This window comes from Oncorhynchus gorbuscha, linkage group LG13 (genome assembly GCF_021184085.1).
Source record: "Oncorhynchus gorbuscha isolate QuinsamMale2020 ecotype Even-year linkage group LG13, OgorEven_v1.0, whole genome shotgun sequence".
Classification (NCBI taxonomy): domain Eukaryota; kingdom Metazoa; phylum Chordata; class Actinopteri; order Salmoniformes; family Salmonidae; genus Oncorhynchus; species Oncorhynchus gorbuscha.
In genome coordinates, this window is record NC_060185.1 from 32,101,419 (window position 1) to 32,124,081 (window position 22,663).

Below are 22,663 nucleotides of genomic sequence, written 5' to 3' on the forward strand. Positions count from 1 at the left end.
AGTGACTAAAAATCATTAGGGGCCCACTAAAGGTCAGTAATTCCACCACGATTACTAAGTTTAGATAGCTGGCCGCTAGAATAACTTACCAATCAATACTGTTCAGCTGGCATGGGCTAATTGAGCAACTGACAGTGACTAACAACAGACAAACTGCTAAAATGTTAACCCCATTTAAAAATGGCACCTTGTGTATTATACTTTTCTAACCTCCAACCGAACATATAATTTGACACGCAGGCCTACAAAAGATGGGGGGGGCGCATTTTCCCATCCCTGGTCTATAACCTCTCACATAGCCTAAAATAATATTTACTCCTGAAGAATTAAGCAGATATTGCAGGAAAATGATACACCAAATGTAATGTGACTCAGAAACAGCATCTTGAAAGAATGAATTGAAGGTTAGGGACCATCTGTAGAGGTACTATCTTAATCAGCACCATATTTCAACCACAAAAGTATGCATGCAAACCAACCTGAAATCTTGTCAGAAACATGTTGGGTCATTTTCACAGGATTTAATTCCCTTCAAACCGGGCAAACTGATGTAATTTAGAAATGTTGGCATTACTGCATTTTCTCTCCAGTCCCTAAACGTTTGGCTGCACGAGAGAAACAGAGATGAAAGAGAAAATTTGACAGATGTCAACTAGCATTCATATTATCAATGTAAGACATTTTCTGGTGAGCAAGGGTTTATTTAGTCTTCTAGGCCACGAGAAGCAGCATGTATCTAATTAGACTAACAAATAGCCTACCAAAATGTCCACAATTATGAACAGAAAGATAGATTAGGCTTAAAAAAAACACAGGCGTGAAATGTTAGGTTAATCACATTTAGTTGGGCGGTTGCAGATGTTTTATTAGCAATTGCGGATGGGTATGGGTGAACAAACAGCTGACCCACACATCACAAACAAGCACAGACCCAGTCACTGAGACTAGATTGTGTCCGTGGGGGATGTGTATGTCCGTGGGGGATGTGTGTGTGTGTGTGTGTGCATGTGTCGGTGTCTGTGTGTATAGCAGGGTAAAAAGAGCGGTAATTTGGAGCCGAGGAGCAAATAAAAAACAAATGATGACTATTGTGCCGAGGGCCGGGCGCTTTGCTTTGCAATAATATCCAACGTGTCCCTATAATCACACTGGCTACAATGAGCCTCCTGCTTTTGAACATCACACCCTGTATGTGTTTCTCTGCTCTAAGAGGATAGCGCTCATGAGGGCCTTTATACTATCATTCATATTGCATTGTCCTTTGTAGAAGAGCTGAGTGCTGCTGTGCTATAATGGTGAACACTGTGCTGTATGTCCTGCATTATGCATCAGCACACTCTGATTCTGCTCTTAATGTCTGCAGACATTAGCAGCAGGGTCTGAGAGAGGAGAGCTAGGAGTGAGGATTAGAACTGGGATCCTCTGATACTACTGATATTCGTATAACTGCTCTGTTCTAAAGCATTTTAACATACTTCTCTTAATTACTGGAATCATATACAGTTGAGGTCGGAAGTTTACATACACCTTAGCCAAATACATTTAAACTCAGTTTTTCACAATTCCTGCCATTTAATCCTAGTAAAAATTCCCTGTCTTATGTCAGTTAGGATCACCACTTTATTTTAAGAATGTAAAATGTCAGAATAAGAGTAGAGAGAATGATTTATTTCAGCTTTTATTCCTTTCATCACATTCCCAGTGGGTCAGAAGTGTACATACACTCATTAAGTATTTGGTAGTGTTAGGTTCTTATTTTTCAGAGTAAGTAACTCACGGACACTAGAGAAGCTTTAAACAAGTTTAATTCTTCCCAAAGGTTCTATACAGCTGTAATCAGACAGCAAAACATTTCTCACATCACAGTATATATATATATATATATATATATATATATATATATATATATATATATATATATATATATATATATATATAATATATATATGCCACTTAAAACACTCCTCCTTCTCTCCAAACCTTATGTTTTATGGTTCTACAGGAAAAGAGGGACATGATACCAAACCCTTATTACTCCCTACAGGGGATCTGACCTCACCTCCTGACCTCAACCCCTTCTTCACCTAATCCAAAGATGTCCATCTGTCTCCCCTATATCAACACGTTGCTCTCCTCGCGTCCACCCAACACATTCCAAATCCATCTGTCTTTCTACAGAGAACCATTAACTTCTGACATAAAACCCAGTCTCTTTCACTTCTCATATTCTATGCTTCTTCTCTATCATTATTTAATATCTCAATGTTCAAAATGTCGAATCCAACAGTAGCATTGCCTTTAAATTGTTTAACTTGGGTCAAACGTTTTGGGTAGCCTTCCACAAGCTTCCCACAATAAGCTGGGTGAATTTTGGCCCATTCCTCCTGACAGAGCTGGTGTAACCGAGTCAGGTTTGTAGGCCTTGCTCGCACACACTTTTTCAGTTCTGCCCACACATTTTCTATAGGATTGAGGTCAGGGCTTTGTGATGGCCACTCCAATACCGTGACTTTGTTGTCCTTTAGCCATTTTGCTTCAACTTTGGAAGTATGCTTGGGGTCATTGTCCATTTTGGAAGAACCATTTGCGACCAAGATGTCTTGAGATGTTGCTTCAATATATCCACATAATTTTCCTACCTCATGACGCCATCTATTTTGTGAAGTGCACCAGTCCCTCCTGCAGAAAAGCACCCCCACAACATGATGCTGCCACCCCCTTGGTTCACGGTTGGGATGGTGTTCTTCGGCTTGCCAGCCTCACCCTTTTTCCCCCAAACATAACGATGGTCATTATGGCCAAACAGTTCTATTTTTGTTTCATCAGACCACAAGACATTTCTCCAAAAAATACAATCTTTGTCTCCATGTGCAGTTGCAAACCGTAGTCTGGCTTTTTTATGGCGGTTTTGGAGCAGTGGTTACTTTCTTGCTGAGTGGCCTTTCAGGTTATGTCGATATAGAACTTGTTTGACTGTGGATATAGATACTTTTGTACCCGTTTCCTCCAGAATCTTCACAAGGTCTTTTGCTGCGGTTCTGGGATTGATTTGCACTTTTAGCACCAAAGTATGCTCATCTCTACGAGACAGAACGAGTCTCCTTCCTGAGCGGTATGACGGCTGCGTGGTCCTATGGTGTTTGTACTTGCGTACTATTGTTTGTACAGATGACCGTGGTACCTTCAGGTGTTTGGAAATTGCTCCCAAAGATGAACCAGACTTGTGGAGGTCTACCATTTTTTTTCTGAGGTCTTGGCTGATTTATTTTCCCATGATGTCAAGCAAAGATGCCTTGAAATACATCCACAGGTACACCTCCAATTGATTCAAATTATGAGAAGCTTCTAAAGCCATGACATAATTTTCTGGAATTTTCCAAGCTGTTTTAAAGGAACAGTCAACTTAGTGTATGTAAACTTCTGACCCACTGGAATTGTGATACAGTGAATTATAAGTGAAATAATCTGTCTGTAAACTTGTTGTTGTTTGTTGGGAAATGACTTGTGTCCTGCACAAAGTAGATGTCCTAACCGACTTGCCAAAACTATAGTCTGTTAACAACATTTGTGGAGTGGTTGAAAAACTATTTTTAATGTAAACTTCCGACTAAAGACATGGCGTCTCAGAGACTAATATACCATTACTCATCCCACATACACTCAACTAAAGTCATTCCAAAATCGACATAATAGATATCTCAACAATAAGTCCCTCCGATTCACTTTTCTAAATAATAGTTGAGCACAATAAGAGCATTTAGGTGACTTATATGGAGTATGGAGGCTGAGATATATTTCAAAATATTAATAAATGACAAATCTACCGGTATATGCAAATTAAAATGAAAGAAGTGAAATGTTTACTGACCATTATTACTGACTATTATATTTGTCGACGCCTCCTGCTGGTTTACCGTTTCCAGTGTCTGGACTGTTCTGTACATAGGTATGAGCTGGTTGTAACCTGCCCCTCAGAGCCACTGGCAAGAGGAGAGAAAGAGATGGAGAGGGAGGGGGAGGGAGAGAGAGAAAGGGGCAGTGAGAAGGGGAGAGATGGAGAGAGGGCGAGCCAGAGAGACAGAGGGCGAGCCAGAGCGAGAGAGAGGGCGAGCCAGAGCGAGAGCGAGCCAGAGCGAGGGCGAGCCAGAGCGAGAGAGAGGGCGAGCCAGAGCGAGAGACAGGGCGAGCCAGAGCGAGAGACAGGGCGAGCCAGAGCGAGAGACAGGGCGAGCCAGGGCGAGCCAGAGCGAGGGCGAGCCAGAGCGAGAGAGAGGGCGAGCCAGAGAGGGCGAGCCAGAGAGTGAGAGGGCGAGCCAGAGAGAGAGAGCCAGAGAGTGAGAGGGCGAGCCAGAGAGAGAGAGCCAGAGAGAGAGGGCGAGCCAGAGAGAGAGAGAGGGCGAGCCAGAGAGAGAGAGCCAGAGAGAGAGAGAGCCAGAGAGAGAGAGAGGGCGAGCCAGAGAGAGAGAGCCAGAGAGAGAGAGAGGGCGAGCCAGAGAGAGAGAGAGCCAGAGAGAGAGAGGGTGAGCCAGAGAGAGAGAGGGTGCGCCAGAGAGAGAGAGGGCGAGCCAGAGAGTGAGAGGGCGAGCCAGAGAGAGAGAGCCAGAGAGTGAGAGGGCGAGCCAGAGAGAGAGAGCCAGAGAGAGAGGGCGAGCCAGAGAGAGAGAGGGCGAGCCAGAGAGAGAGAGAGGGCGAGCCAGAGAGAGAGAGAGGGCGAGCCAGAGAGAGAGAGCCAGAGAGAGAGAGAGCCAGAGAGAGAGAGAGGGCGAGCCAGAGAGAGAGAGCCAGAGAGAGAGAGAGGGCGAGCCAGAGAGAGAGAGAGCCAGAAAGAGAGAGGGTGAGCCAGAGAGAGAGAGGGTGCGCCAGAGAGAGAGAGGGTGCGCCAGAGAGAGAGGGGGTGCGCCAGAGAGAGAGGGGGTGCGCCAGAGAGCCAGAGAGAGAGAGGGTGCGCCAGAGAGAGAGAGGGTGCGCCAGAGAGAGAGAGGGTGCGCCAGAGAGAGAGGGTGCGCCAGAGGTGCGCCAGAGAGAGAGAGGGTGCGCCAGAGAGAGAGAGGGTGCGCCAGAGAGAGAGAGGGTGCGCCAGAGAGAGAGAGGGTGCGCCCAGGGTGCGCCAGAGAGAGAGAGGGTGCGCCAGAGAGAGAGAGGGTGCGCCAGAGAGAGAGAGGGTGCGCCAGAGAGAGAGAGGGTGCGCCAGAGAGAGAGAGGGTGCGCCAGAGAGAGAGAGGGTGCGCCAGAGAGAGAGAGGGTGCGCCAGAGAGAGAGAGAGAGAGGGTGCGCAGAGAGAGAGAGGGTGCGCAGAGAGAGAGAGGGTGCGCCAGAGAGAGAGAGGGTGCGCCAGAGAGGTGCGCCAGAGAGAGAGAGGGTGCGCCAGAGAGAGAGAGGGTGCGCAGAGAGAGAGAGGGTGCGCCAGAGAGAGAGAGGGTGCGCCAGAGAGAGAGAGGGTGCGCCAGAGAGAGAGAGGGTGCGCCAGAGAGAGAGAGGGTGCGCCAGAGAGAGAGAGGGTGCGCCAGAGAGAGAGAGGGTGCGCCAGAGAGAGAGAGGGTGCGCCAGAGAGAGAGAGAGGGTGCGCCAGAGAGAGAGGGTGCGCCAGAGAGAGAGAGGGTGCGCCAGAGAGAGAGAGGGTGCGCCAGAGAGAGAGGGTGCGCCAGAGAGAGAGGGTGCGCCAGAGAGAGAGAGGGTGCGCAGAGAGAGAGAGGGTGCGCCAGAGAGAGAGAGGGTGCGCCAGAGAGAGAGAGGGTGCGCCAGAGAGAGAGAGGGTGCGCCAGAGAGAGAGAGGGTGCGCCAGAGAGAGAGAGGGTGCGCCAGAGAGAGACACTCAGGGAGCTAATTATCAGGCAAGGTAATCAATTATTTCTCCCATCTCACCCCCATCCTCCCCTACACACACATCAAAGACACTCCACTTTAGATTAGTGGACGAAGTACAAACACCCCCCGACACAGACACACGGCTTTCCTCTCCTGTGGGACCAGGCTGTTTTCCTGTACTGGCTGTCTCTCCTCTTTTTATCTGGCCAATCTAATCCCATACACTGGGAAGGGTGTGTGGGGATCATAAGTACAGCATGGGTATTATTAGGAGCGGCAGGGTAGCCTAGTGGTTAGAGCGTTGGACTAGTAACCGAAAGGTTGCAAGTTCGAATCCCGAGCTGACAAGGGACAAATCTGTCGTTCTGCCTCTGAACAGGCAGTTAACCCAATGTTCCTAGGCCGTCATTGAAAATAAGAATTTGTTCTTAACTGACTTGCCTAGTAAAATAAAGGTAAAATAAATAAATAAAAAGGAACCTACTAGATCTTGAAATACATACGACTGTGTGTCTATGTCAATATACAGGGGACATTTTCTGTGTGTATTCACTGTACGTACATGCTGTCGCCTGTATGAGCAGGATTAGGGAGTAATGGATTACATTTTTTTTTAAACTAATCTGTTACGTAACCAGCACATATATTGTAATCAGATTACAGATACTTTTGAAAAACTAGAAGATTACTTCTAGGATTACTTTTAAATTCCGAAAGGACGTTTGCGAGAAAAAAACATATTTGACGCCTTTCTGTTACCTCAATGACATTCAAATCAGCATTTTAAATTGGTCAGGTTTAAATTGGTCTGCCTGACTTTGACTACAAGTCCGAGACCACTATGATGACACATCAAATATGTTTGATGGATCGCGGGAGAACAGCAGGAATAATATTTGAAGGCTACAGTCCAAGCAATGTCTTCCAATGGTGCGACTGTTTATGGTTTATGAATTAAACCACGCAAAACAATGCCGGATTCAAAACTTCAAATTTTTCAATTTAAATTATATACAAAATTGTTGCAACTAATAGAATGTTATATATATATGGGGGATACACTCTTCCCAGCTCTGAAGATTTTGCTGTGAGGAGGCAGAGTCATTAGATTATTTATTTTGGTACTGTCCATATGCAGCTTGTTTTTGTTCACAGGTCCAGGAATGGCTGAAGAACTGCAACATTTACCTACAGCTAACGCTGCAGATCGCAATACTGGGTGATTTGAAAAGCCACAGTCAATCAATAATATAATTATTATTTTAGCAAAAATGTTTATTTTTAATTTACAATCTGTAGAAGTTATGAGAATAGGAAGGTTCAATTATTTTGTGAAGCATCACAGCACAGTTGAAAAATATATGGCAAGTAGAAATCTGAAATGGATGATGTTGAGAGATGGATGGGAGGGGTTGAGTGGAGCTGAAGGGTGGGACTAATAAAAAGACAAACAATGTAAAACATACGGGATCTGTAAAATGTATATAGGTTCGGAACTTTTGTGAAATAGCACAGTTACAAATAGAAATCATCAAACTGAATGAAATAGAGGAAGGACTAAGAACAAACAAGAGGGAACTATTGTAAAGTAGACTGTGCCTGTAGAATGTGTATAAGATGAATTGAAGGTAGAAGCAGAAGTGTTTATTAGTTTACTCCAATTGGGGGATCGGCGGTAGGTTTTGCGATGAATAATAACAAAGGTATATTCTTTAAAAAAGTATGTATGTCTATATAGGTATGTGTATGTATATATGTGCATATATATGCATGCGTGTATGGTTTTTGCTCTGACATGCACTGTCAACTGTGGGAACTTATATAGACAGGTGTGTACCTTTCCAAATCATGTCAAATCAATTTAATTGACCAAAGGTGGACTCCAGTCAAGTTGTAGAAACTTCTCAAGGATGAAAAATGGAATGCACCAGTACTACATTTTAAGTCTCATAGCAAAGGGTCTGAATACTTATGTAAATGTGATATTTAAGTGTTTATTCTAGAAATATGCTAAAATGTATAAAAACCTGTTTTTTTTGTCATTGTGGGGTATTGTGTGTAGATTGGGGAGGATTTTGTTGTATTTAATCCATTTTAGAATAAGGCTGGAATGTACCAAAATGTGGAAAAAGTCAAGGAGTCTGAATACTTTCCAATGGCACTGTATATTGCAAGTCCACACACAGTAGAAATGCAATGGATTTAACACAGAATACTCCTATTCCCAGAGTGCATTTCACTTCCCGGGGTGCAATACTGCACCCATGGCTGCTGGCTGGCTAGTGGCTACTGCTAGTAGCAAGCCTAGACAAATGCAAAGTAGTCTAAAAATATTGCTGTCAAGTTATAAGTGCATTTCGAGAAAGAGACTTTTGGGTTGTGTAATCATATTATAATGCTCACATGGATGTCATGCTGAATATATGATCATGCCATTGTCCCTCAAAAATGATTCAAATTTAGTATAATAACGACTATGTTACAATTCAAAAACATTGTTTTTGTATGTCCTTTTGGAACTAAACCTCCCTTGCACTGCTTTGTAACACATTTTGCTTAGTTGTTTCAGTGGTCTGGCCCTCATCTACTCTGTAATCAAATATGACTTTCTAATTGTAATTCGTTACATTTACTAGTTACCTGTATATAAGGTCCCACAGTTGAAAGTGCATGTCAGAGCAAAAACCAAGCCATGAGGTCGAAGGAATTGTCATTAGAAGTCTGAGACAGGATTGTGTGAAGGCACAGATCTGGGGAAGTGTACCAAAACATTTCTGCAACACTGAAGGTTCCCAAGAACACAGAGGCCTCCATCGTTCTTAAATGGAAGAAGTTTGGAACCACCAAGACTCTTCCTAGAGCTGGCCGCCCATCCAAACTGAGCAGTCGGGGGAGGAGGGCCGTGGTCAGGGAGGTGACTGAGCACCGATGGTCAATCTGACAGAGCTCTAGAGTTCCTCTGTGGAGATGGGAGAACCTTCCAGAAGGACAACCATCTCTGCAGAACTCCACCAATCATGGTAGAGTGGCCAGACGGAAGCCACTCCTCAGTAAAAGGCACATGACAGCACGCTTGGAGTGTGCTAAAAGGCACCTAAAGGACTCTCAGACCATGAGAAACAAGATTCTATGGTCTTCTGAAACCAAGATTGAACTCTTTGGCCTGAAAGCCAAGCGTCACTTCTGGAGGAAACCTGGCACCATCCCTACGGTGAAGCATGGTGGTGGCAGCATCATGCTGTGTGGATGTTTTTCAGAGGCAGGGACTGGGAGACTAGTCAGGATCGAGGGAAAGATGAACAGAGCAAAGTATAGAGAGATCCTTGATGAAAACCTGCTCCAGAACGCTCAGGCCCTCAGACTGGGGTGAAGGTTCACCTTCCAACAGGACAACAAACCTAGGGAAATACAGCCAGGACAAACAGGAATGGCTTCAGGACATGTCTCTGAATGTTCTTGTGTGGCCCAGCCAGAGCCTAACTTGAAACCAATCAAACATCTCTGGAGAGACCTGAAAATAGCTGTGCAGCAACACTCCCCATCCAACCTGACAGAACTTGAGAGGATCTGCAGAGAAGAATGGGAGAAACTCACAAAATACAGGTGTGCCAAGATTGTAGCATCATATCCAAGAAGATTCGAGGCTGTAATCGCTGCCAAAGGTGCTTCAACAAAGTACTGAGGAAAGGGTCTGAATACTTATGTAAATGTATTATTTCCGTTTTTTTTTTTGTAATAAATTAGCAAACATTTCTACATTCTTGCTTTGTCATTATTGGCTATTGCCTGTAGATTAATGAGGGGAAAAAACAATTGATCAATTTTAGAATAAACCTGTAACGTAACAAAATGTGGAAAAGGTCAAGGGGTCTGAATACTTTCTGAAGGCACTTAAAAACACCTTTAAGTTCATTTCTATGTCGTTTTGGAACTAAAACTATTTATTGAATACATTACATTATTTAGCTGTAATGAATAATGAATCATACGTCTAATGAATGTCATTTGATCCAATTTAATGTTCAAAGACGAGCAAATTATCCCTGATATGTATCAAATTACATTTTAAAACAGTTTACATGTAATTGTACAATTATACAGTCTCCGATGTGGTTTTGCAAAATGAACAATAAAGGTATTCGTCTGTTACTTAATCTGGTGTAGTATTTTAGAAAGAAATGTACCATAGAATAGAAGATATTTCTATTTGTTATTTTATTTGTTCAACATATTGTTTAATGTTTGAATAAATAAAGCCCAGTGTTTATTCCGTGACTTCAGCTTTCTTTTCTTTGCAATGGTATTGTTTTGGTATCTACTATTGTTTTGGTATCTACTATTGTTTTGGTATCTACTATTGTTTTGGTATCTACTATTGTTTTGGTATCTAGTATTGTTTTGGTATCTACTATTGTTTTGGTATCTAGTATTGTTTTGGTATCTACTATTGTTTTGGTATCTAGTATTGTTTTGGTATCTACTATTGTTTTGGTATCTACTATTGTTTTGGTATCTACTATTGTTTTGGTATCTAGTATTGTTTTGGTATCTACTATTGTTTTGGTATCTAGTATTGTTTTGGTATCTAGTATTGTTTTGGTATTAAGTAACGTTTCGGCATCATGATACTAAACCTGGTATCGAAGTAAAACATCTGGTATTGTGGCAACACTAGCAGGCAGATGACAGAGTCGGGGAGCGAGGAAGGGGAAGGTATGTTTAACAATGTCTGGGGAAGTGTTGGGTAGGAAGGTACTATATAACATAAACTGTCTGACTGTGTAAGGTAGGTATGACAGAGGCTGAGAATAGGATGGGTTTACAATGATAAAGGCAGAGTCACTCACACGATGGCGTTGACTTTTCGGTCGAGGCGGGGGGAGGTGCACCCTAGGATCTCTCCAGGGGACAGGGGACGACACTGGGGAACCACCACCTCATACTCTGGCCTCAGAGCTGCACTCACCGCCTGGGGGGAGGGGAAGAGACAAACAACCATTGATAGATATAAAATAACACCTACTTTTTCTCTTTTCACACAAAGTAAGACACTGAGAGCGAGTGCCAACAATTTAGGCAAGAAAGAAGCAGCAGAGAGTAATGTGCTCTTTTCAGTTGGAGGTAAACAGGGAACATAGACGCTGACCCGATGACTCCCTACTCCATTTTGGATGACCTACACACACCGTGAGTTGTGAGCGAGTGAGCAAGAGGCACACACACACACATTCACAGCAACTGCCCAAACAAAAAACTAAATGACACACACACACACACCCAAACCGCCCCAACACACAACAAAAACATGACACACGCATCAGCATGTCAGAATGAATCAATAACACTGGTTACATTAGCATGGTCCTAGTGTTGGTCACTGACAGAGAGGAGGGCAGCAGAGAGGAGACGGAGGAGGTAGCTAGCTCTACTGTGGATCTATAACTGCTTATGTAAAGGCCTGAGATGAGCTGATCTGAGATTTCACAAGTTCACTCCTTCTTTCAAGTCCAAAATAACTGCAGCTGAGTTTTCAAACCCACACTTGAACTGAACTTCGAGAGGCAGGCAGGAGGTTGGCTCACACAGGAGCGGAGCTCTTCTATGTATGCAGCATGTAGGCTAGGCTTAAACTGTACATGTACACATAGGGTTAGTGCACATACAGTCCCCCACACACCAAAGATGCACACACACACACACACACACACACACACACACACACACACACACACACACACACACACACACACACACACACACACACACACACACACACACACACACACACACACACACACACACACACACACACACACACACACACACACACACACACACCTGCAGTGCAGCCACAAACTGGATAGTGCTGACGAGTGCCAGAGAGTGTCCAGGGGGGAAGTTGAACTTGACCGTGTCCAGAAAGTGTGCGTTGTCCATCTGGATATCAACAAACACGTAGAGCATCTTAATGCCTGCTGTGGAGTCTATAGGGACTGGAGGGAGACAAAGACAGGGTTAGGACGAATCATTTAATACACTACAAGACCAAAAGTATGTGCTCGTTGAACATCTCGTTCTAAAATCATGGGTATTAAGATGGAGTTGGTCCCCCTTGTGCTGCTATAACAGCCTCCACTCTTCTGGGAAGGATTTCCACTAGATGTTGGAACATTTCTTTTGGGACTTGCTTCCCTTCAACCGCAAGAGCATTAGTTGGCAATTAGGCCTGGCTTGCATTCAGCATTCTAATTCATCCCAAAGAACAAGTTCTTCCACAACAATCTTTACAAACCATTTCTGTATGGACCTCGCTTTGTGCACGGGGGCATTGTCATGCTTAAACAGGAAAGGGCCTTTCCCAAACTGTAGCCACAAAGTTTGGGTTAAGATTTCCCTTCACTGGAACAAAGTGCCAAAGGACCATTATTCCTCCTCCACCAAACGTTACAGTTGGCACTATGCATTCGGTGTAGGTAGCGTTCTCCTTGCATCCGCCAAACCCAGATTTGTCCGTCAGACCGCCAGATGGTGAATCGTGAGTCATCACTCCAGAGAAAGCATTTCCACTGAGTCCAATGACGGCGAGCTTTACACAACTCCAGCCGACGCTCGGCATTGTGATCTTAGGCTTGTGTGCAGCTGCTTGACAATGAAAACCCATTTCATGAAGCTCCAGACGAACAGTTGTTGTGCTGACGTTGCTTCCAGAGGCAGTTTGGAACTCTGTAGTGAGTGTTGCAACAGAGGACAGATTTTTTTTTTCTCCAGCGGTCCTGTTCTGTGAGCTTGTTTGGCCTACCACTTCACGGCTGAGCCGTTGTTGCTCCTAGACGTTTCCACTATATGGCAGGGTCTACAGACAATCACGGATTACAAAAGGAAAACCAGTCACGTCGCTGACACAGACGTCTTGATCCCAGACAAGCTGAACACCTTCATCGCCCACTTTGAGGATAGGCAGAAAAAGGGCTGTCCCAGGAGGCCTGACCCTAACTGGGCTCAAGGCAGTCCTCTGATTTAGTTCAAATCAAAAGGGAATTGTATTTTTCTTTATTAAACAGTCCAAAATCATATATTACACAATTATACAAACAGTATCATATTCACTCATTCATCTTATACAACAATTAGATGTAATCCTCATATCTGAGGCTATTATATAAACAGCGTTATGGTAATGTGGCCACACCGTCTCCCACGAGCTTCCCCAAGTTGTAACAAACGGACCAGTTCGCAGCTGGATTCTTCACAGAGCTTTTATACTTTCTCCGGAACATGACATTTGTTCGTACCTCAAGTTCTGTGAGGTGGAAGGATTTCCTTTGTTCTCCATGAAAATCTACTCTCTCTATACTGTGTGGCCATGTGGCAGGGTCTTCTCAGGAATTTACGACCTCTCTGACCACAGCAGCCTAGTTGAAGGAGGCAAAGGGGGAGGCAGGGAGAGGGGGATGGGGCTCGCTATACCCAAAGAGGCCAACGTCATGACAGCTGTATCACCACCTTACTGCACCTCCCGCACCTGAAGGGCTCTCCAGAGGGTAGTACGGTCTTCCCAACGCATCACCGGGGGCACCCGATGTCACAGGAAGGCCAAAAAGATCATCCAGAAGGCGAGGTCAGTACAGGTGCATCAAAGCTGGGCCCCGAGAGACTAAAAAACAGCTTCCATCTTAAGGCCATCAGACTGTTAAATAGCCATCACTAGCCAGCTGCCATCCGACTACTCAACCCTGCACCTTAGAGGCTGCTGCCCTGTATACATAGACATGGAATCACTGGCCACTTTAATAATGGAAAACTAGTCACTTAAATAATGTTAACATACTGGTTTACTCATCTCATATGTACATACTGTATTCTATTCTACTGTATTTAGTCAATGTCCCCCCGATATTGATAGCCGAATATACACTAATTTGAAGGGGTGACCACATACACTATATATACAGAAGTATGTTATGTCAGTTTTATACCACATACATGGAGTACTCCTCAGAAGCCTAGCATTAAACTACAGTCACAAATCTGCACACACAGCACACACCCACTTTTAGAATAGAGCTGAAACCCTTTCCACGTGATTGAGCCGGCACATACACACACGATGTTGGGCACTGATGCAAATACCTCAATTATTTAGGGAAGGAGAGGGACACATGCAATTACTATTAATATTATTAATTTCACAGGCCATTTACGATGCGCCCGCCTCGGCTTAGGAAAGCCAGAGACTTAGGGACAGGGGGGAGCGGGATGGAGGGAGTGGGGGAGCGGAATAGAGGGAGTGGGGGAGAGGGATGGAGGGAGTGGGGGAGAGGGATGGAGGGAGTGGGGGAGAGGGATGGAGGGAGTGGGGGAGAGGGATGGAGGGAGTGGGGGAGAGGGATGGAGGGAGTGGGGGAGAGGGATGGAGGGAGTGGGGGAGAGGGAGGGAGAAAATGGGGGAGAGGGAGGGAGAAAGTGGGGGAGAGGGATGGAGGGAGGGAGAGAGTGGGGGAGAGGGATGGAGGGAGGGAGGGAGAGAGATGGGAGGGATGGATGGAGGGAGTGGGAGAGAGGGAGGGAGTGGGGGAGAGAGAGAGGGAGTGGGAGAGAGGGAGGGAGTGGGAGAGAGTGCTGAGGGAAATGTGGTATAAGGGCAAGGATAAAGAGAGAAGAGAGAAGCATTATCTTTGGTTTTGATCATGGTAATTACAGTTCCTCTTGTTTTACATGCAATTTACACAAATGACATTTATGCTGTGATTAAGCAAATGGGCCATTTTCATGTCAATGTTTAAACACTTGTAATGTAGCTCATTTCATGGCACAGACATATGAATACGAGACGGAGAGATAAAGCGGAGAAGGCGTGACAGGGAGAGGAAGAGAGAGAGAGAGGGATGGTAGATAGCCTTTATTATTATATTATTATTATTATTATTATATATTATTATTATTATTATTATTATAGCCTCCTTCCATTCCTCTGTCCAGATGAATATCTACCATCCCTCTGTCCAGATGAATGGAAGGAGACTAACACTATCTGGATAGTCCCAAGTAGATTGTTTCTGCTTCTATCTATCAAATCAGAGACAAAGAGGAGAGAATGGCAAGCTATTGATGATGGGGGAAAACAGTTACATTATGTTGGACAATACTATAGCGACATTTTGACTCAGAGTACCGATTCATATAATAAAAATAAAATAAAAATAATAATTGCTATGTTGCGCTAATTGGTTGATTCTGCGCTAAAACACCGTTATTTTTCATCCTATATCTTGTTTTTTAATTAGTGAGCCAACATGTTTTTGGCACTTTTTTCCCATGATAAAAACGAATTTTCTCATGCTCCCTCTCATATGCTCTCTCTCTCATATGCTCCCTCTCTCTATCATATGCTCTCTCTCTCTCATATGCTCTCTCTCTCTCATATGCTCTCTCTCGCATGCTCTCTCTCATTTGCCCTATCTCATATGCTCTCTTGCATGCTCTCTCTCTCATATGCTCTCTCTCTCATATGCTCTCTCTCATATGTTCTTTCTCATATGTTCTCTCTCATATGCTCTCCCTCTCGCATGCTCCCTCTCGCATGCTCCCTCTCGCATGCTCCCTCTCGCATGCTCCCTCTCGCATGCTCCCTCTCGCATGCTCCCTCTCGCATGCTCCCTCTCGCATGCTCCCTCTCGCATGCTCCCTCTCATATGCTCCCTCGCATATGCTCTCTCTCATATGCTCTCTCTCTCGCATGCTCCCTCTCATATGCTCCCTCTCATATGCTCTCTCGTATATGCTCTCTCGCATGCTCTTTGCAGCAGACATACACTAAGTGTACAAAACATTACATACAAAGCCTTCTAATATTGAGTTGCACCCCCCCTTGCCCTCAGAACAGCCTCAATTCAACGGGGCATAGACTCCACAAGGTGTCAAGCGTTCCATAGGGATGCTGGCCCATGCTGACTCCAAAGCTTCCCACAGTTGTGTCAAGTTGGCAGGATGCCTTTTGGGTGGTGGACCATTCAAATTCAATCCAATCTTATTTTGTCACATGCGCAGAATACAACAGATGTAGACCTTACAGTGAAATGCTTACTTACAAGCCCTTAACCAAAAGTGTAGACCTTACAGTGAAATGTTTACTTACAAGCCCTTAACCAACAGATGTAGACCTTACAGTGAAATGTTTACTTACAAGCCCTTAACCAACAGTGTAGACCTTACAGTGAAATGTTTACTTACAAGCCCTTAACCAACAGATGTAGACCTTACAGTGAAATGTTTACTTACAAGCCCTTAACCAACAGATGTAGACCTTACTGTGAAATGTTTACTTACAAGCCCTTAACCAACAGTGTAGACCTTACAGTGAAATGTTTACTTACAAGCCCTTAACCAACAACGCCGTAATTTTTTTTTATATATATAAGAATAAGAAATAAAAGTAACAAATAATTAAAGAGCAGCAGTAAAATAACAATAGCGAGGCTATATACAAGGAGTACCGGTACAGAATCAATGTGCGGGGGCAAAGGTTAGTCGAGGTAATATGTACATGTAGGTAGAGTTATTAAAGTGACTGTGCATAGATAATAACAGAGATGCACACAGGAAAATGTTGAGTGTGGGAAAACCCAGCAGCTTTGCCACAAACCGGTGCGCCTGGCACCTACTACCATACTTCATTCAAGGCACTTCCATTTTCTGTCTTGCCCATTCACCCTCTAAATGGCACACATACACAATCCATGTCTCTATTGCCTCAAGGCTTAAAAATCCTTCTTTAACCGGTCTCCTCCCCTTCATCTACACTGATTGAACTGTATTTAACAAGTGACATCAATAATGGATCATACTTTTCACCTGGTCAGTCTATGTCATGGAAAGAGCAGGTGTTCTTAATATTTTGTATCCTCAGTACATAGTGAGCAATATGTTTGGAAAATCAAATCGTAGTAGCATTGAATCGCAATACATAGAATCATGAGAATCACAATACATGTTGTATTGGCACCTAAGTATCGTGATAATACTGTATCCCGAGGTCCCTGGCAATTCCCAGTCTTGTTAACTATAGAAGTGGGCAGAAAGAAAACACATTGCCATTCAATTTTGGGTGGCATAGGGAGAGGTAATGAACTGTATATATTTAAAAAAGAGAACGAGGGGAAGGAGAGGATTTGGAAGGCACTAGGAGTGATGAATGGATAGGAGTATCAGGAATGACGGAAAGGAGAGGATCTTGAAGGCACTAGGAGTGATGAATGGATAGGAGTATCAGGAATGAAGGAAAGGAGAGGATTTGGAAGGAACTAGGAGTGATGAATGGATAGGAGTATCAGGAATGAAGGAAAGGAGAGGATTTGGAAGGAACTAGGAGTGATGAATGGATAGGAGTATCAGGAATGAAGGAAAGGAGAGGATTTGGAAGGAACTAGGAGTGATGAATGGATAGGACTATCAGGAATGAAGGAAAGGGAAGGAGAGGATTTGGAAGGAACTAGGAGTGATGAATGGATAGGAGTATCAGGAATGAAGGAAAGGAGAGGATTTGGAAGGAACTAGGAGTGATGAATGGATAGGAGTATCAGGAATGAAGGAAAGGAGAGGATTTGGAAGGAACTAGGAGTGATGAATGGATAGGAGTATCAGGAATGAAGGAAAGGAGGATTTGAAGGACTAGGAGTGATGAATGGATAGGAGTATCAGGAATGGAAGGAACTGAAGGAGTAGGATGATGAATGGATAGGAGTATCAGGAATGAAGGAAAGGAGAGGATTTGGAAGGAACTAGGAGTGATGAATGGATAGGAGTATCAGGAATGAAGGAAAGGAGAGGATTTGGAAGGAACTAGGAGTGATGAATGGATAGGAGTATCAGGAATGAAGGAAAGGAGAGGATGGATGAAAGGGAGGAACTAGGAGTGATGAATGGATAGGAGTATCAGGAATGAAGGAAAGGAGAGGATTTGGAAGGAACTAGGAGTGATGAATGGATAGGAGTATCAGGAATGAAGGAAAGGAGAGGATTTGGAAGGAACTAGGAGTGATGAATGGATAGGAGTATCAGGAATGAAGGAAAGGAGAGGATTTGGAAGGAACTAGGAGTGATGAATGGATAGGAGTATCAGGAATGAAGGAAAGGAGAGGATCTTGAAGGCACTAGGAGTGATGAATGGATAGGAGTATCAGGAATGAAGGAAAGGAGAGGATTTGGAAGGAACTAGGAGTGATGAATGGATAGGAGTATCAGGAATGAAGGAAAGGAGAGGATCTTGAAGGCACTAGGAGTGATGAATGGATAGGAGTATCAGGAATGAAGGAAAGGAGAGGATTTGGAAGGAACTAGGAGTGATGAATGGATAGGAGTATCAGGAATGAAGGAAAGGAGAGGATTTGGAAGGAACTAGGAGTGATGAATGGATAGGAGTATCAGGAATGATTTGGAAGGAATAGGAGTGATGAATGGATAGGAGTATCAGGAATGAAGGAAAGGAGAGGATTTGGAAGGAACTAGGAGTGATGAATGGATAGGAGTATCAGGAATGAAGGAAAGGAGAGGATTTGGAAGGAACTAGGAGTGATGAATGGATAGGAGTATCAGGAATGAAGGAAAGGAGAGGATTTGGAAGGAACTAGGAGTGATGAATGGATAGGAGTATCAGGAATGAAGGAAAGGAGAGGATTTGGAAGGAACTAGGAGTGATGAATGGATAGGAGTATCAGGAATGAAGGAAAGGAGAGGATTTGGAAGGCACTAGGAGTGATGAATGGATAGGAGTATCAGGAATGAAGGAAAGGAGAGGATTTGGAAGGAACTAGGAGTGATGAATGGATATCAGGGAGTATCAGGAATGAAGGAAAGGAGAGGATTTGGAAGGCACTAGGAGTGATGAATGGATAGGAGTATCAGGAATGAAGGAAAGGAGAGGATTTGGAAGGAACTAGGAGTGATGAATGGATAGGAGTATCAGGAATGAAGGAAAGGGAAGGAGAGGATTTGGAAGGAACTAGGAGTGATGAATGGATAGGAGTATCAGGAATGAAGGAAAGGAGAGGATTTGGAAGGAACTAGGAGTGATGAATGGATAGGAGTATCAGGAATGAAGGAAAGGAGAGGATTTGGAAGGAACTAGGAGTGATGAATGGATAGGAGTATCAGGAATGAAGGAAAGGAGAGGATGTGGAAGGAACTAGGAGTGATGAATGGATAGGAGTATCAGGAATGAAGGAAAGGAGAGGATTTGGAAGGAACTAGGAGTGATGAATGGATAGGAGTATCAGGAATGAAGGAAAGGAGAGGATTTGGAAGGAACTAGGAGTGATGAATGGATAGGAGTATCAGGAATGAAGGAAAGGGGAGGATTTGGAAGGAACTAGGAGTGATGAATGGATAGGAGTATCAGGAATGAAGGAAAGGAGAGGATTTGGAAGGAACTAGGAGTGATGAATGGATAGGAGTATCAGGAATGAAGGAAAGGAGAGGATTTGGAAGGAACTAGGAGTGATGAATGGATAGGCGTATCAGGAATGAAGGAAAGGAGAGGATTTGGAAGGCACTAGGAGTGATGAATGGATAGGAGTATCAGGAATGAAGGAAAGGAGAGGATTTGGAAGGAACTAGGAGTGATGAATGGATAGGAGTATCAGGAATGAAGGAAAGGAGAGGATTTGGAAGGAACTAGGAGTGATGAATGGATAGGAGTATCAGGAATGAAGGAAAGGAGAGGATTTGGAAGGAACTAGGAGTGATGAATGGATAGGAGTATCAGGAATGAAGGAAAGGAGAGGATTTGGAAGGAACTAGGAGTGATGAATGGATAGGAGTATCAGGAATGAAGGAAAGGAGAGGATTTGGAAGGAACTAGGAGTGATGAATGGATAGGAGTATCAGGAATGAAGGAAAGGAGAGGATTTGGAAGGAACTAGGAGTGATGAATGGATAGGAGTATCAGGAATGAAGGAAAGGAGAGGATTTGGAAGGAACTAGGAGTGATGAATGGATAGGAGTATCAGGAATGAAGGAAAGGAGAGGATTTGGAAGGAACTAGGAGTGATGAATGGATAGGAGTATCAGGAATGAAGGAAAGGGAAGGAGAGGATTTGGAAGGCACTAGGAGTGATGAATGGATAGGAGTATCAGGAATGAAGGAAAGGAGAGGATTTGGAAGGAACTAGGAGTGATGAATGGATAGGAGTATCAGGAATGAAGGAAAGGGAAGGAGAGGATTTGGAAGGAACTAGGAGTGATGAATGGATAGGAGTATCAGGAATGAAGGAAAGGAGAGGATTTGGAAGGAACTAGGAGTGATGAATGGATAGGAGTATCAGGAATGAAGGAAAGGGAAGGAGAGGATTTGGAAGGCACTAGGAGTGATGAATGGATAGGAGTATCAGAGAGCGATGGATAGTAAGAAACAGGCCTAGGTGGGAGACAGGGAGAAGTTAAAAATACCAGGTGGTTGGAATGGGGAGCGTTGTGGGACTGGGGACAGATACGGAGTAAAGAATTCACTTCCTTAGCAAGGCACGAAGACAGATGGCAGGTAGGAAGACAGGCAGGCATGAAGACCGGCAGGCAGGGAGACGGCAGGCAGGCATGAAGACCGGCAGGCAGGGAGACGGCAGGCAGGCATGAAGACCGGCAGGCAGGGAGACGGCAGGCAGGCATGAAGACCGGCAGGCAGGCAGTGGGATGGCAGGCAGGCAGGGAGGGAGACGTACAGGCAGGCAGGCAGGCAGGCAGGCAGGCAGGCAGGCAGGCAGGCAGGCAGGCAGGCAGGCAGGCAGGCAGGCAGGCAGGCAGGCAGGGATGGCAGGCAGTGGGATGGCAGGCAGGCAGGCAGGGAGAGGCACAGGCAGGCAGGCAGGCAGGCAGGCAGGCAGGCAGGCAGGCAGGCAGGCAGGCAGGCAGGCAGGCAGGCAGGCAGGCAGGCAGGCAGTGAGATGGCAGGCAGGCAGGGAGGGAGACGTACAGACAGACAGGCAGGCAGGCAGGCAGGCCAGCAGTGAGACGGCAGACAGGCAGTGAGACGGCAGACAGGCATGAAGACCGGCAGGCAGGCAGTGAGGCAGGCAGGCAGGCAGGCAGGCAGGCAGGCAGGCAGGCAGGCAGGCAGGCAGGCAGGCAGGCAGGCAGGCAGGCAGGCAGGCAGGCAGGCAGGCAGTGAGATGGCAGGCAGGCAGGGAGGGAGACGTACAGACAGACAGGCAGGCAGGCAGGCAGGCCAGCAGTGAGACGGCAGACAGGCAGTGAGACGGCAGACAGGCATGAAGACCGGCAGGCAGGCAGTGAGACGGCAGGCAGGCAGGCAGGCAGGCAGGCAGGCAGGCAGGCAGGCAGGCCGGCCGGCAGACAGGCAGTGAGATGGCAGACAGGCAGTGAGACGGCAGACAGGCATGAAGACCGGCAGGCAGGCAGTGAGACGGCAGGCAGGCATGAAGACCGGCAGGCAGGCAGTGAGACGGCAGACAGGCATGAAGACCGGCAGGCAGGCAGTGAGACGGCAGGCAGGCAGGGATGGAGACGGACAGACAGGCAGGCAGGGAGGCAGGGAGACGGACAGACAGGCAGGCAGGGAGGCAGGCAGGGAGGGAGACGGACAGACAGGCAGGCAGGGAGGGAGACGGACAGACAGGCAGGCAGGGAGGCAGGCAGGGAGGGAGATGGACAGACAGGCAGACAGGGAGGCAGGGAGGGAGGGAGACGGACAGACAGGCAGGCAGGGAGGCAGGCAGGGAGGGAGATGGACAGACAGGCCGGCAGTGAGACGGCAGGCAAGGAGGGAGACAGATTGCAGAGCAGAGAGTGCAGAGCAGAGCAGAGAGTGCAGAGCAGAGCAGAGAGTGCAGAGCAGAGTAGGGAGTGCAGAGCAGAGCAGAGAGTGCAGAGCAGAGTAGGGAGTGCAGAGCAGAGCAGAGAGTGCAGAGCAGAGTAGGGAGTGCAGAGCAGAGCAGAGAGTGCAGAGCAGAGTAGGGAGTGCAGAGCAGAGCAGAGAGTGCAGAGCAGGGCAGAGAGTGCAGAGCATAGTAGGGAGTGCAGAGCAGGGCAGAGAGTGCAGAGCATAGTAGGGAGTGCAGAGCAGAGCAGAGAGTGCAGAGCATAGTAGGGAGTGCAGAGCATAGTAGGGAGTGCAGAGCATAGTAGGGAGTGCAGAGCATAGTAGGGAGTGCAGAGCAGGGCAGAGAGTGCAGAGCATAGTAGGGAGTGCAGAGCAGAGAGTGCAGAGCATAGTAGGGAGTGCAGAGCAGAGCAGAGAGTGCAGAGCAGAGCAGAGAGTGCAGAGCATAGTAGGGAGTGCAGAGCAGAGAGTGCAGAGCAGAGCAGAGAGTGCAGAGCAGAGGCAGAGAGTGCAGAGCATAGTAGGGAGTGCAGAGCAGAGCAGAGAGTGCAGAGCATAGTAGGGAGTGCAGAGCAGAGCAGAGAGTGCAGAGCAGAGCAGAGAGTGCAGAGCAGAGCAGAGCAGAGTAGGGAGCAGAGTGCAGAGCATAGTAGGGAGTGCAGAGCAGAGAGTGCAGAGCATAGTAGGGAGTGCAGAGCAGAGAGTGCAGAGCATAGTAGGGAGTGCAGAGCAGAGCAGGAGTGCAGAGCAGAGCAGAGAGTGCAGAGCAGAGAGTGAGCAGAGCAGAGAGTGCAGAGCAGAGCAGAGAGTGCAGTGCAGAGCAGCAGAGAGTGCAGAGCATAGCAGGGAGTGCAGAGCAGAGCAGAGAGCAGAGCAGAGCAGAGAGTGCAGAGCATAGCAGGGAGTGCAGAGCAGAGCAGAGAGTGCAGAGCAGAGCAGAGAGTGCAGAGAGTGCAGAGCAGAGTAGGGAGTGCAGTGCAGAGCAGAGAGTGCAGAGCAGAGAGTGCAGAGCAGAGCAGAGAGTGCAGA

The 22,663-nt window shown here is 46.0% G+C and overlaps 1 protein-coding gene across 2 annotated transcripts in view; it reads right to left on the bottom strand.

Moving 5' to 3' along the window:
* Nucleotides 1-22,663, bottom strand: part of LOC123992726 (2-(3-amino-3-carboxypropyl)histidine synthase subunit 1-like) — a 142,657-nt gene that overhangs the window by 23,294 nt on the left and 96,700 nt on the right. For both annotated transcript variants that reach the window (XM_046294185.1, XM_046294184.1), the window contains exons 5-6: nt 11,644-11,798; nt 10,653-10,774 (exon numbers count right to left, since the gene is read on the bottom strand). In XM_046294185.1, the coding sequence (XP_046150141.1) occupies nt 10,653-10,774; nt 11,644-11,798 (277 nt within the window). The remainder of the gene's footprint in view (nt 1-10,652; nt 10,775-11,643; nt 11,799-22,663) is intronic.